This window comes from Quercus lobata, chromosome 5, assembly GCF_001633185.2.
Source record: "Quercus lobata isolate SW786 chromosome 5, ValleyOak3.0 Primary Assembly, whole genome shotgun sequence".
Lineage (NCBI taxonomy): Eukaryota > Viridiplantae > Streptophyta > Magnoliopsida > Fagales > Fagaceae > Quercus > Quercus lobata.
In genome coordinates, this window is record NC_044908.1 from 42,969,794 (window position 1) to 42,985,305 (window position 15,512).

A 15,512-nucleotide genomic window follows, 5' to 3' on the forward strand; every position below is an offset into this window, starting at 1 on the left:
CTCTGGGTAGTCGAGCCATGAAAAACTTAGTATTCTGATCGCCCCCCTTCAGCCACTAAATCCAAGACTGCTGTTGCCACATCTTCTCTTCCTTGTCATACAAACAATTTAACTCTTTCTTCAAACAGACTACTTCCTCATGATTACCAAAGCTAGTTGAAGCTTCCTCTACCCTCTAGAGCTTCTCTTTCACTAATTTAATTTGTCTCAAAACATTCCCAAAATGATCCCAACTCCATGCCTTCAGATGTTTCTTACATCGCTTCAATTTTGTAGTAGCTGCATACATGGGCGTACCTTTAGGAGTACAATCCCACGCTCTAGTAATTATCTCTTTGCATCCTGATCCTCAACCCACATAGCTTCAAAACGAAAAGGTTTCTGTCTCCACCCTTGGTGCTCCCCGTTCTCATCCAATGACAAGAGGATTGGCCTATGATCTGATGTAAAGTAGTTAAGATGTAATAACTAATCTTTGTAATAAATATACAACCCAATAACCGAATTGTTATAACACATGAATAATTATTTCATTACAGGAGCTATTACAACATACCAAACATATCCTTCGTTGATATAACTTTTGTGTCTCAATTTTGATATGGTTGATTGAGTAGTAGAGTTAAAGTAGTAGGTCCATATGAAAACTTTAAACAACTACTTACAATTGGTCATATCAGAGTTGTAGAAAAAATTGTAACACAAAAGTTATTGTCTTAGAATAATTCTTTTAAAAAATTTGGTTTGTGGAACTTTTATCCACAGATATATATATACCGATAGTTTATCAATAACAATATGGAAAAGTATGTTATTATTATTATTGTAGATGGTGGTGATGATGTTTTTATTAAATATACATTTGTCACTGGTTGAATTATTTGGATTCAAGTGATGAGAATATGGTCAAGATTAAGTTACACTTGATATAATTCTTTGTTAATGTTATACGACTTAATAACTTTGCAGATATGAGGTGATGAGAATATGATGTTCATGGTTCAGCAGGAATGAGGTGAGACACAGCAAGGCAAGATCACAAGCTTCTGCTATTTTCAAGAAAGAACGATTCCTCTTGGATGAGTTTCAAACGGCTAACTTCAAAATAAGTACCTCTGTGCATGATAACAATATGCGGTGGACACCACCAATGATTCCGTGGTTCAAACTTAATGTTGATGGGGCAACTTTTGCTCACTTAGACAGTGGGTTTTGGGCTATCATACGTGACCGTGCCGGCAGAGTGGAGGCCGCCTTAAGCGTACGTACACTTCGCTGCACCTCTGGGACCATTGGAAACCAATGCCAAGGCCATGGAGATGCTTTTCGCTTGGGACGTAGGAATCCGAGACTTTGTTGTGGAGAGCGATTCGATGATTGTTATTGATGCTTTGATGGGCTCTAATGACCCATTGACTGTAAATTAAATCTTATTATCAATATTTACTCTACATAAAAATCAACTATACGAAATTCCAAAAAAAATTAAATTTTTATTTCAACTAAATTCTGCTAACAAAAGTTTCAAGTAATTTAAAATACATTAATATTTATTTTAATTATTTTGATTATACATTTTAATTTATGTTTTAATATAATAAATTTACGGACTAAAAATCTTATTTTTCTGAAGTGGCTTAATAGATGTATTTGTTACATGTTATAAAATTAATGTGTTTTTGTAATGTCACTCACTCATTATTAATATAATTTGGATTTATTTGCTTATAATTTTTAATTAAGTCATGCATCACATATACATAATACTAATTTAATAAAAAAAATAATGAAGTATTGTAATTAATATGGACAAAAGTTGTGGGTTCCAGTTAGCTCAACTGGTAAAGTCTCTGATGGTTATATAAGAAATCTGAGGTTCAATCCCCGCCTACACCAAAAACTGATTGGTGTCACGCCATAAGTTGAAACTCTCTAAAAAAAAATATGGACAAAAGTTACACAATGTATAATTTGAGCCTAATTATCATGAAAATAAGTATTTACAAAATATAACAACACTTTTATAATATCCTATTAAAATTATTTCTTACATCTAAAAACCTAAAACAGGTGTCGTAACTTCAAGACATTTTACATAGTAGTTTGACAAATGCTAACAAACCCCAAATAGGCCCACAATGATTTAAATGTAATGTTGTCTTTTGAAAAATGGCGAACTTTACCACTAATTTCTCTTCAGACTTCATCTAGTCTAGTAATTAACTTGGTCAAATTCTTTGCTAAGGACTTTTCTATGCAATGGGAATTTATTGTATCATATTTTTTTAATATTGGATAGTTGGAGGAATGATCGATTTCAACCCTTGATGTCTCTTTTATAAACACCAAAATGTGTCAAGTAATTGAGTTATAAGATTGTTGATAATTCATTGTGCTATATTTGATATGTTATTCACGTGCCTTATAATTAGACAAGCTTATAATACACTTAGGTGCCATGGCGACTTTAAATATATGTTGATCAAGGGTGTTTAGATTACCGATATATATATATATATATATATATATATATATATATATAAACTAACATGCTTTGTCTACACCATAAAAAATTATAAAACGCCCTGACTTGAAAATCCCAAGAATTTTGGTTCAACAAAAATAATTTTACATAATCCTTAATTCCTTATATAAAAAAAGAATAAAAGTCCAAATAACAAAAATAAAATTAGAAAAATTCTATGGACATTACAAAAGCTCACAACATTTTCACATAACCCTCATTTTTAATGGAGTGAGTCCTAATATAATATTTTATTATTTTATTTTAGCATATGAGAGACTGACACCTTAGTTGTCGTGATAATTTCTTGTGTCCCTAGCACAACTCTCAAAATTAACCTAAATATCAATATAAATAATCCAAATAACAACAAATGAACTAAATATTCAACAAAAGGCCATTCAAAAACAGAATATAAAAACCCATAATCATTCACATTTGTAACTCGTTTAAGCAATTTCATAAAAATAATCTCTAATTTCATTTTTCATAAAAAACAGTATCAAGATAAATATATACACTATAACACCTCCAACACCCCCCCCCCCCAACTTGGCGGCCCCCCCAAAAAAGACAAAAACACATTTTTCATCCCTATCTTCTGGGTTATGTTCATTTTGGTCCTAATGTTTTAGAATTTTCAATTGTGTCCACGAGTTTTTAAACTTATTGTTATTTTTTGGTTACTGCTGCCATCATTTCAATGATGAAAAAAAAAAAAAAAAAAAAACTTACATGATTGACGGATTGTATAGTTGTCACATTTAAAGATAACGTGGTTAATAAAAAAAAATTAAAAAAAATCCACATCAACATCTAAATGAAAAGATAAAAATCATGTCAAAAAAAAAAATATATATATATATATATATATGAGATTTGTCGATGAAATTAAGAGATGTTAATTCTTAGTTCACTTAATAAAAATAAATATGTTAAACTTGGAAGATAGCTTAAACACTTATAAATACATATCATTCTTCACTCATTAGCAATGCATTAGCATTTCCCATAAACCAACACAACCCAATATCAAAATTCACACCTACTTGTATAAACAATCTCTTTCCTGTTTTCAGGACAAGAGTTTTGTAATAGTGATAAAGTCTGTTCTAGAAGTTAATAAATTATCTCCACTCATTTGCAGTTTTCACACACATATATGCGTGTATGACAGTTCTAGATTTTATTCTTAGACGTGTTGGAAGCCTGAGAAACGTACAGTCAGATTTTTATATGGGAAACCAGTTAACAATAAAGTCCCAAGACCATAGACCATGCGTTTAAGTCTCAAATCCTGAAGCTTAATGCGTAAGTTTTAATGTTGCGTGGCTTCTTTGAGAAGCTCAATAACATGTCGGCTGGTACAAGAAATATGCATGAAAATGTTCCACTTTACATTCGTTGTCTTTTTCATCTGACTCAATCGATGCCTTTAAAATAATTGTTAATAAATCATATTATAAAAATTTTTAATACCATCTTTTTCATGAAAAATATAAAAAATTGTCAAAAAAATTAATTATTTTCTTATTTTCTTATAAAATGTTTCTAAAAATAGTTTTTAAATTAAAGTATTTGATAACATTTTCCATTTTCTTTTACTTGCAATTGCCAACCTTCTACCAATCATTGGAATATGACGTGTCATAGATTTCTATCTACCCTTGAAACTATCCAATGCGAGCTCAGAATGACAAATAAATAAATCAATAACAAAATCACACTATTTCACTAATCGCATATATCTATTTCAATCTCCTTTTCTTTTTCTTTTCAAGAGCAGTGTTCTGACTTCTGACCCCTTACACAGATAGGAGTTTGTGTGTGTATACATACATATATATATATATATATATCTTGTCATATAATTCTTTTTTCTATTGTTTTAATATTCATTTGATTCTATCTTGATCAATACGACTTGTTCTAAAATTTGAACTTAAAAAAATAAAAATAAAGAAAACTTATTAATATCAATTTTTTTTTATTTGAGGATTTCTTACTAACTTAATAATTATCTTGCATTCGAAATATATATCATTTATAAATTATGGAACATGTTAGAGTTACAAATTAGTTTAAAATATTTTTTGCAAATAATTGATGTGATAAGTTGTTATTGATAAATAAAAAAGTAATGTTAGTAGTGAACCAAATAAGAACAAGTAAAAAATGACCACAACATTATTCATAAGATATTTGAGTAATTATAAGTTTATATTGTATTATATATTAATGTAAATCTTACATTATAGATTAAATAAATGTGCACAATATTATTTGTTTAGTTTAAATATAAATGTTATGAATAATATTGTTAATACAATGTAAACTAATTTTTTTTTTCAAGATATATTTTTCCAACTAGCATCTTTAATAGGTTCCATATAGGGTCCTTGTGTTTTCATTGATTTGACTCAGATTCAAATTTTGTGTTTTCATTGATTTGACTCAGATTCAAACCCAAGTGATGATGTGGCACACTGTGAATGGCAAACTAAATTGGATTCTGCAAACCATTATATTTAAGAAGTAGACTACATTTATTGTTTGGATAATCCAGAAGTAGTCGTGCTGCTCAAGCTAATGGAATGTGAAAATAGTAAAATATCATTATGTATATATATATATATTTTTTTGATGAACTATGTATATATATATATATATATATATAAACATCACGTCAACATGTTGGAAAATATTAATATTTATTATCAACGTGGACCATTCAATGGATCTTATTAAAGACAATACAAAAATTTATGGACCGATCAATTTATTAATGCATTAATTATGTTGCGTGAATTCATTGGATTGTTGTGTGAATTCAGACGTCTTAAAGATCAATTAGAGAATCGGTCTATAAAATTTTCAAAGTGTCTCATAAATAGGAAGTAGAATACCTAATAGACACACTTCTGTATATAAAATTATATATTTAAATGTATAAAATTATAATTTACAACTAATTAGTATCATATTGTATTCACCAAAAATTATCAAAGCAATAAAAAATATGAGTAAATGTTACATATATAACATTATCCATAAAACTTTTTACAGTTTTAAATTAATAAATTGTTATTCTTTATCATATAATCGCATTACTTTTTGATACAATATAGAAATTCTATTATAATTTAATCTAAATGTATATATGTGTGAAGCTTCCTTTTGGAAACTTGAATCTCAGCTCTTGCTCCTTACATCCTATAAGTACTTATACTTATAGAGTGTCCATCATACCAAGAGTATGCGGTGGTATATGATCGCATTACTGATATCATTGGTACCACTTTATTGTTTTATATTAATAATTTATCATTTGTTGCAAAAAAATTGTTTAGAAAAAAATGCTTCTAGACTTATTGGAAATAATAACGCTAAAGATACAACAAATTCTAGAACATGTTGAGATGACATATTAATTTTAATTAATGCAATATCACTTTTACATGATCGATCAACGTTAATATCACTTTTATCATATATTAATTGTAACATATCACCCCAGTGATTATAAAAAATATTGTGAAATTGATTGTAATAAAATTATTGTATTGGAAAATATTTGATAAAAAATTGGAAAATTCTAAAGGTACTATAATATTTACTACGTAAACCTTAAAAACCAATATGATAATGAATATGATTGATAGATTTCAATCACCTTATAAATGAATATTTAATTTTTTTTTTTTTTTTTTTTTTGATAATCGAGTGATACATCAGTATGTTTATGTAATAAAATTTATAATAGTATCATAATATTATTTTAAGAATTGTGTTTACTACACACACTTTGTTTCACACAAAGTTACTCGTTAAAAATTAACCGAAATCGTTACTTAAAAGTGAAAAACTTGATTTAAATTAATTTTCATGTGTAATAAAGAATATGATACATCTTTTTTCCCTCACTCTAAAAGTTTTTTATTCTTACAGGTGCATGAGATTACATGTGGAAAGTTACGTCATGTGATGAGGTTTCTTTGCCAAGCATAAATGGAAAAAAAAAAAATTCCTGTAGTATGTTGCACTGTAGCAGTTGATAAAGTTCTACTGTAGACTCCCACCAGAAACACACACACAGATACAGAGAGAGAGAGAGAGAGAGAAATGTGATTCCTTGCTTGGCATGAGAAGTATACGTGAAGAAAGGGATTAGTGAGAATATACAGGTTGGTGTAACATGCCTAGTTATTTTCATATTTGTTGGTTTGTACGTATATGTCTAAATTTACCAAAGCTTTGAGAGTACTCTAGGTTGACACTGCAGCTGATCTAAAATCGCTCTCTCTCTCGCTTTCTCTCTCTAAAGAGGTGAAATGTCCACAGAAGAATCACCTTGCCCCATCTCCACTCTAGCTTGTACCCTTTTTTCACATTAGTTTTAACTTTCCTAATAAAGCTCTTATAAATAACCCAACCCTTCTTTTAGACACATAGGAAAAATAGTAATAATAATAATAAAGATATAAAAGTATAAAACAAAACGAACAAAGCGCAAGATGAATTTATTCTATTGCGTACAAGCGTATATACTAATTACACAAGCATAACCAAACTTGCGGTCCAAGCAACCTTTACTATTTCTAGAACTCTCTTTCTTTCCCTTCTTTTATAGCCTTTGTTCTCTCAGTTTTCTCTCTCTCCTGTCTCTTTGTTTCTCTCTCTCACGCAGTATTGGAATCAGCTCATGAGCTAAGAAGAAGAAAAACAAAAAAAGTGCGCAGAAGAACTAAATTCCTTTCCTGATATCAAGAAGGAGGTCAAGGAAAACGTGTTTTAAAAAGTGACGACCTTGTTTTACTACTACTACTACTACTTTTTTTTTTCTTTTCTTTTTTAATAAATTATTTTGTTTCTTTTTTGGGTTTTTTTTTTTTCTTTTTCAAGTTTCTTTAATTTCTCTATGTCGGTGTGTTGGTAGCTAGAGTGATCTCTATACTCTGAAGAAGTGGAAGAAACCAGAGGGAAAATCGAGTTTTGGGATGGGCGTGAGAGCAAAAACAAAGAGATGACATGGTGCAATGATTCAGACGATGATAGGGCTCTTCAGATAATCACGGCAACTTCTAAAGAAAATACAAATGTTCTTGACCCACCCAAAACCGATTATATCAGGAATACCATAACATGCCCATCATGTGGCCAGGACATAGAGTTCCAAGATCAGGTTCATATTTTTATAATTTTTTACTTTCTTTTTTTTTTTTTTTGGTGGTCAGCATATATATCTGTTTGTCCTCTTGTTGTTCCTTAGATTTTTTAAATTTTATTATTTGTTTATTTGATTAGTATTATTGTTGTTTACGTTTCTTTTTTCTTTTTTTGATAAATTTATGTGACTCATATAGGCCGGAATTCATGATTTGCCGGGGCTACCAGCAGGGGTGAAGTTTGATCCGACAGACCATGAGATTCTTGAACATTTAGAGGCAAAGATTCTGTCTGATACGCGGAAGCTTCATCCTCTTATTGATGAATTCATCCCAACACTTGAGGGAGAGAATGGAATTTGCTATACTCATCCAGAAAAACTACCAGGTGATACTTACCCTAATTAATTAGCATATATACGTTTCTTTCATCTCTTAAATTCTATGATTTTGGGACAATAAATATCTACAAGGTACGAGGTTACACTATTTATTGTTAATTCTAGTAATGACAATAAGGCTAATAGTGAAATGAGTTAAGGAGGAAAGACACCTACTTGAGAATGATTGACAACATTTTCTTTTACGAGATGGGCAAAATTTATAGGAAAAGATTTTAAATTTGGGTGCCGTGGAGCAAAATATTAGGCACACACACAATTCAAATCAATTTTCAGTACTACCCTAAAAATTATATTTACGGATTTCTATCTCTATATTTGGAATATATGCGAATATGAAAACCTTATCTGTTGGAGAGTACGTCTCCATTTGTCATTTTGAAAGAAACGTAAAAACTAAAATCATGCACAAGGGTTTGCTGACCTCTCTTAACCAACTCATTTATGTATTTTTTAAGTAAAAGCTTAAGTAAAACATCATGTTGCACTTCTACTCTATCTCTCTCTTTTCTTTTTCTTTATTTATTTATTTATTTTTATTTTGATTGGCACTTCTACTCTCTTCAAGATGCCCACTTATACCATAAAATCTCAAATAGCACCACTTATTTAATGGTTTTCGAGAGGTAAGAATCTTCTCTATTTAAATGTGGAGAGTCTAGTTCATAGTTCAAATTTTATTTCTTACATCTAACTGTGCGTATGTTATTATCTTTTTAAGAATTTAAATGACTTGAAATTAAATATGTTTTTAAAATTTATAATATTTAGTCCAAATCTTGAAAGAAATTCATTTGAAATGAAGAAATTCTAATTCTTTTTAACGATGTCTCTCCACTCCAATGTAACCTCAATCATTAATTTCTTCCCAATCTACTAGTTGTCATAATTGAAAAGTAACTAATTACATTATTGTGCATTTTTAAGAATAGCTTCATGTCTTATCGAAAAAGAAAAAAAAAAAGAATAGCTTCATGAATGACATAAAAATTAAAATTAAAAAGAGCTACCTTGCAATGGCACCAAAGAAATCTTTCACGAAAAGGCACAATTTCAGTATCTTAGGGCACAAATTTACATTTTAACTGCAAGACAAAGAAGAAAAAGCAGAAGAAGAAGAAGAAGAAAGCCCAGTGCTTTATAGATTCGTTCACTTGATTTTGAACAAGTTACCTCTTTAAAGTAGGAACGCGCATGCGCACACAAGTGTGTGTTTCTTCATTTAACATGTATTTAAATTATTAATACATATATTTTTATTTTTATTTTACATTTTATTAACATCCCCAACCTCTCTCTCATGGTTGTATCTCTCTTTTATTTCATTTCTATCACATTAATGTCAAAGCCACTTCATTAGTAATGGAAAAATAGCTTCAACCAGCCTTGCACATAGCCTACCCCGCTCCCACCATGCACATGCAAGTTTTACCAAACACATTGAAGTGGGGATGAGGGCTTTGACCCAACCTTGCTTTGCCCCATTGCCCTTCCTCACCAAGCCTTAGTCCCAAATTGTTTTAGGCCAACAATGAATTCTCAACGTACTAGTTAAAATTCAAAAAAAAAAAAAAAATTTGGTCATGCTCGGGTACAAGTCACTATTAGGAAAACATACTCTTGTTAGAGAAATAGAATTACAACCCTTTGATTTGTAAGGTTCTAGACTTAAATATTATCAACCTTTTTCTAGTAAAGAGACACCTTTAGAATATGCTTAATTTCATATATTTTATTTATAGTGGATTCCAAACTTAAAAAAAATAAAAAATAAAATAAAATAAAATAAAGAAGAGATTTATGTAGGAGATACGCCTTATCCAATGCACTAGATCAAAACTTGACCCATAGTGGGTTGATGGTATACCATAAAATTTAGTTACTTTAAATTGATGCCACGAGTTTTCTTTTTAATTTTATTTCCGGATTTGGTCAATTTAAATAGTAACTTGACTAGCTTTCAAAAAAATAGTGACTTGACTATCTTTACGTTGTATGGCATCTTCTTTTTTGTAATTACAAGTAATTCTAAATGCTGATTTTGTAACCGTGTTTGTAACTCTGCAGCCCCTGTGGCTGGTTTCTAGCTTTTAATATATTCCATGTTTACCAAAAAAAAAAAAAAATTCTAAATGCTGATTGCCCAAGTACTCTCTTATGATCTTATCAATTAATCAATGTAACTTTAATCACAATTGTACAACCCGATTTTTATGCATATGTTGGTCATGCAGGAGTAAGCAAAGACGGCCAAATCCGGCACTTCTTCCATCGACCTTCAAAGGCATACACGACTGGGACTAGGAAACGAAGGAAGGTCCACACTGATGAAGATGGGAGCGAGACGAGATGGCACAAAACAGGCAAGACAAGGCCAGTCTTTGTTGGTGGGGCAGTGAAGGGGTACAAAAAGATCTTGGTTCTCTACACCAACTATGGCAGGCAAAGAAAGCCTGAGAAAACAAACTGGGTGATGCACCAATACCATCTTGGGAACAATGAAGAAGAGAAAGATGGAGAATTAGTGGCTTCAAAGGTTTTCTACCAGACACAACCTAGACAATGTGGTTCAAGTATTAAGGATTCATTGACTAACCAAAGCGTGCATGATAGTCCTAATGAGATTCCCATACCTAAAAACCCTACAGCTCTTTTGGAGTATTACAACACTCCTTTTATTAACTATGACCAGGGGGGCCATAATAGGGAAAGCCCACCACAACTAATTCCAAATTTGGTTGTCCAAGGTGATGCGTCTTCGTTTGTTCGATTAGCTGCAGATGCAAGCAAAGGAAAGTATGAGAGAAAATAGCGATGGAAGAACTTTTGGTAGGGCTACAATATGACAACTACCCCTTTTTGGTTTGGTTGTCATGTTCTTGCTGTTGTGTAATAGTCAAGTAATTTAAGTTATTAGATTGAGATTTTAATGAGAGAAGAAAGAGCAAAGGGGAATAAGATATATGGTTTCCGAATCAGCTACAGAAGATTTGGCCATACTTAACACTTTATCTTGAAGTTTTTGTGCAGACAAAGAATATGTTGGGAGTGACGTTATCTTTTAGCACTGTACAGAGATGATTCCAACAGACATCCATATATGTTAGTGTGATAGGTTTTAGTTTCATCATTATATTCATCTATACTTTCCTCCTTTCAGAAACTTTTGACTGAATCTATACCCCCTCTTATTCTACCCAGGGGAATGGGATTATACAAGTGTTTCATTTTTTATTTTTAAATGATTGACATTTTCCTTGCTGATTTTCTATGAATATTCCTAGAAATTGTCTTAAATTATTAATTTAAATTTGTGTTTCAGTGAAAGAAAGTGATTTTCCTTAGTACTAAAGGAAAATATTCTCCTTAACAAAAAAAAAAAAAAAAAAGCAAAAACAAAAATGGTTATTCCTCATCCATCAAGGATTATATTGGATATTAATATAAAAAAATAAAAGAATTGGATATTTATAAATATACATGGTTGCAAAGGGTTTCATGACTTTCGTCTCAGGTGAGGCCTTTGTCCGAATTAGAATTCTTTTGCGAGTAGTAGTGTCGTGGTGTGTTTTTTTAGCTCGAAAGATAACTGTCCTTGTGAGTTAGGGAGTTTTTCGTGTGTGGGGAGGGGGGGTGAGTTATTGAGTGCATTGAGAATTTGAGATTGTGAGTTTATATGTATGTGAGGTTTATGACAAGTTTAATTTATGCTTGGCTTTACAAAATTTATGCACTATATTGTTTGTGAGAATCTATAAGTTTAATTCATGGTGTTTTATTGATAGTATTTATAATCCATATCGCTGATATTAGATTTTGGTTGACGTTACCCCTTATGTAGGTATGAAGTTGGCTGAATTAATCTTTTTTTTTTCACTTTTTTTTTTTGGGTTCCTTGGTATGAAAAAATAAATAAATAAAGAATTTTCCTAGTTAAAGAAGTAATTTGGTAGTCATTGTCCATCAAGGAAGATAATTGGAGCATTATAAATAGATATTATTGCAAAGGGCTTGCGAGTTTTAGTCCTTGATTGGGGGCTCTACCTAAAGTAGTCCTCATGAGGATTGGTGTAGTAGTGTTTTTTGAGGATTGTGACTTTGTGTGTATAAGATTTATGGTTAGTTTGCGTTTGTGAGATATTTTGTTCATGTTTATGTGTGTGAATTAGTGAGTGTTGTTTATGAGAGTGAGATTTTGATTTGCGAGGTTTGATTGAGAGTAGTTGTAGTTTATAAGACATCTATCATTTATATATGATTTGATTTCTCATACAATACCCCTTCTTTCTAATGGGTATTGAATCTAAAATCATTTATTGGTACATAACCTAACTAAGGTAAATCCATAAATTCAATTCAGTTATTTTTCTGAATAATAAACCACCTAAACCTTGAATTGTTTTGTCTTATGACTCATCGATCAAATAGATTAATTTTATGAAAGAAATGTTCAAGAAACGAGTAATTGGTGTTGCTAACGAATGTATATATGGAGTTGACCAAGCCACATTTAATAATGTTGTTTTGTGTATATGTTTCTATTTCTTGTTTATGTGAGTGTGCTTCAGTTAGCCTCAAATTACAACAATAATGATTTTTACAATTTTTTTTTTTTTTTTTTTATTGAGTGATATGAGGGACATTAGAAATTTTACTACATAAATCATTCAAACTTATGTATGAAATTTTTAACAAAAAATAATAATTAATAAATTTATTTATTGTATTATTTATGTGGTATGTCACATTAGTTTTTAAGTATTTTATAGTTAAATTGCTATAATTTTATTGACCATTTTTATTTGTGTGTGTTAGGAATTCATAGGTAAAACTCACCATTAAAAACCGGCCTGAAAAAGGGGAGGTGCTTGAGTGCTTATAACTGCATTGTTAAACTTACATTTAATCCATGTGGGATACTAGGATTATAACATACTACCACACTCTGTAGCCGGCCAACTCCCACGACGGCTAGCTCACTCTAGTGACACTAACCCAATGATAGCTTTTTCTCTTTTTTGGCTGCTCCACTCATCTATTAGTCATTTTAATCTAGCCTCTAAGTCACTCCTTCTAAGATCCGACCACAAAGCCGCAACTCATTTGATCTCATAGTCAATAAGCTGCATCTGATTACTCAACATGGTAGTTGATTTTGATACCAAATGTTAGGAACCTATGAGTAGAACTCACCTTTAAAAACCAGCTTGCAAGGGGAGGGTGTCCAAGAGTTTATAAACACATGATTAAACTTACACTTAATCTATATGAAACACTAGGATCATAACAGTATGAAAGCTTTTGATTTCATCATTATGTACAATGATTCACTTTAGTCTAGAATCTCTTAGGACACAACCTAGAATGGTGTGAATTAAGAAAATATTGTAAATAATATAAATAAATAAAAAATAACTTAACTGAAAAATCCCAAACTAAAAAAAAAAAAAAAAAAAGAATCTTAAGTGGAAAGCCACTTTACCATAATATTAATTATGACATTTTCTCAAGTTTGTTTCTAAACTTGAGTTCACAACAAATAAACGAATCTTATTTATCTATGAATAAATAACTCTAACTACAAAAGCTAGAACCTAATGAAACTAACAACAAATACAAGAATATCATTTATCTATGAATATATAAATAAATATCATGAATAAATAAATATCACTACAAAAATTTAGACCTTGTATCATCTTAGGAGGGTCGAAGTATAAACATAAAAATAATAATAAAATATGAAAATCTAAAATAAGCATTCATTTAGTTATAGCACTATGAATCAACAATGTGGGTAGGAGTGACAATTTTATTATGTTAAATTGGTGAAACATTTTTAATTTATTATGCAATTGTAATTGTCCCTATATTTGTTTCTTAACTCTTTATCTTTGTCTTAATAAAAATATTATAAACTAAAAGAAAAAACTCAACCAACTATATCAATTATTCAACCACACACCACAATCATCTAGGACAAAGCAATGCAGCATTGCCCTTCACCCACTGCTGTAGATCACTTTTAGTACTTTAAATAACTCACTGCTCATACTATCCATTAACAATCAAACGATGGCATTAACTTTACCATTATTATTTTTTCTTAAATAGCTAAATAGTTTAATGTTAGTTTTTTCAATATGAAAATGATAGAAGAATCATGCCTTACCCTGAGCCCTAATTTGCATCACCGTTTATGAGTGAGAGAGAGAGAGAGAGAGAGAGAGAGAGAGAGAAGGAAGATTTTATGTTATTATGGATCTAGTTGCGAATAGAACAAGTGAAGAATCTATGAGCTCAACTAGGTGAACGCCTAAACGTTGATGCAAATTAGGGCTGGTGAGGTGTGGGTAGGCAATGATGGCATTGTGTACTCAGGGCAAGGTGCTGTTGCTGAATGGTTTTTTTATTTTTATTTATTTACAGACTCGCCCTCTCTCCCTCTTCTAATCATTGATTGAGGTTTTTTTTTTTTTTTCCTAAATTTTTTTTTTTGAAAAATAAAAAATAAGATCAAGACAAAAATAATTTTATGTTTTTTTTTTTTTTTTCCAAGGCTAAAAACTGGGCTTTTGATTTTGTTAAATTTTTTATTGTGTTTGGACAAATTTTGTCATTGTTTGAGATATCTTGTGCGGTTGTATGGGCTATATAGTGTTGTTCTTTAGGCCCATTTTTTTTGTTTAAGGATCTGCCAAGATTGAAAGAACACTCATGCAGAAATACCTTACCGTTTAAACCCCCTAGGAGTAATTGAAAGGTGTGAACACTCATGACTCAACCCACTTCAAAAGAAGTATTTTTTATTAGTGAACTTTTTTGAGAAGCATTTTTTATTAGTAAACTAAGCACGTATTTATAAGTCTAAAATCCACAACCGAATCCTCTACTTTGCTTGTACGATAGGCAAGAGAAATAAGTATTTTAACTACTAAGGAATACTTCACCTGCCTAGATATTTCTACAAAATATCTGACCGTAACCAATCGTCTAACTTCTATTATTTTCGAGAAAGGTAACCCAATCATATAACTTAATGATAAAAACTATGTACATAGTAATTTGATTACTACGTCTTGACCAATAATTTAGTAGGTTAACCCGTCTATTCTTGGCCACCTTTAACTGTTCAAAGTGGAATAAAAAGAATAGGTTATTTCTTACGCTTATTGCACACAAATGTTTGCGTGCAATAAAGTGTACTAATATTTACCCAAAAGAATAATCTAGTCATTCCATCTGGGCATCTTTACAGTTACGGATTGAGAGATTTAGGGCGAAAAGACCGACTACCACTAGACTGGAGAAAAAATGTTTGTGCAAGCCAATGGAAAGGGATGGTAGTTGAAGATTCAAGACCAACACAAATCAGAGACAACAGTAAATCTAGTAAATTTGGCAGATAGACGCATAAGAGCA

At 30.7% G+C, this 15,512-nt stretch overlaps 1 protein-coding gene across 3 annotated transcripts; it reads left to right on the top strand.

Annotated features, from left to right (window-relative positions):
* Positions 1 to 7,106: 7,106 nt before the first annotated feature.
* LOC115992410 (NAC domain-containing protein 73-like) lies at positions 7,107 to 11,352 on the top strand. Of its 3 annotated transcripts, none has more exons than XM_031116603.1 (4): positions 7,107 to 7,322; positions 7,465 to 7,706; positions 7,888 to 8,077; positions 10,325 to 11,352. In XM_031116603.1, exons 2-4 carry the CDS (start codon positions 7,548 to 7,550, stop codon positions 10,900 to 10,902), a joined length of 927 nt encoding a protein of 308 aa, XP_030972463.1. In that variant the 5' UTR covers positions 7,107 to 7,322; positions 7,465 to 7,547; the 3' UTR covers positions 10,903 to 11,352. The 3 variants fall into 3 exon arrangements, with proteins under 3 accessions (XP_030972463.1, XP_030972461.1, XP_030972462.1); XM_031116601.1 differs by having other exon boundaries at positions 7,108 to 7,322; positions 7,461 to 7,706; XM_031116602.1 differs by lacking the exon at positions 7,107 to 7,322 and having other exon boundaries at positions 7,371 to 7,706.
* The last annotated feature ends 4,160 nt before the right edge of the window (positions 11,353 to 15,512 follow it).

Coding starts and splice junctions, on each gene's coding strand:
- LOC115992410 (XM_031116603.1), top strand. CDS start 7,548: ATGACATGGTGCAATGATTCAGACGATGATAGGGCTCTTCAGATAATC. Junction 7,707..7,887: donor ACATAGAGTTCCAAGATCAG/GTTCATATTTTT, acceptor TGACTCATATAG/GCCGGAATTCATGATTTGCC. Junction 8,078..10,324: donor TCATCCAGAAAAACTACCAG/GTGATACTTACC, acceptor TTGGTCATGCAG/GAGTAAGCAAAGACGGCCAA.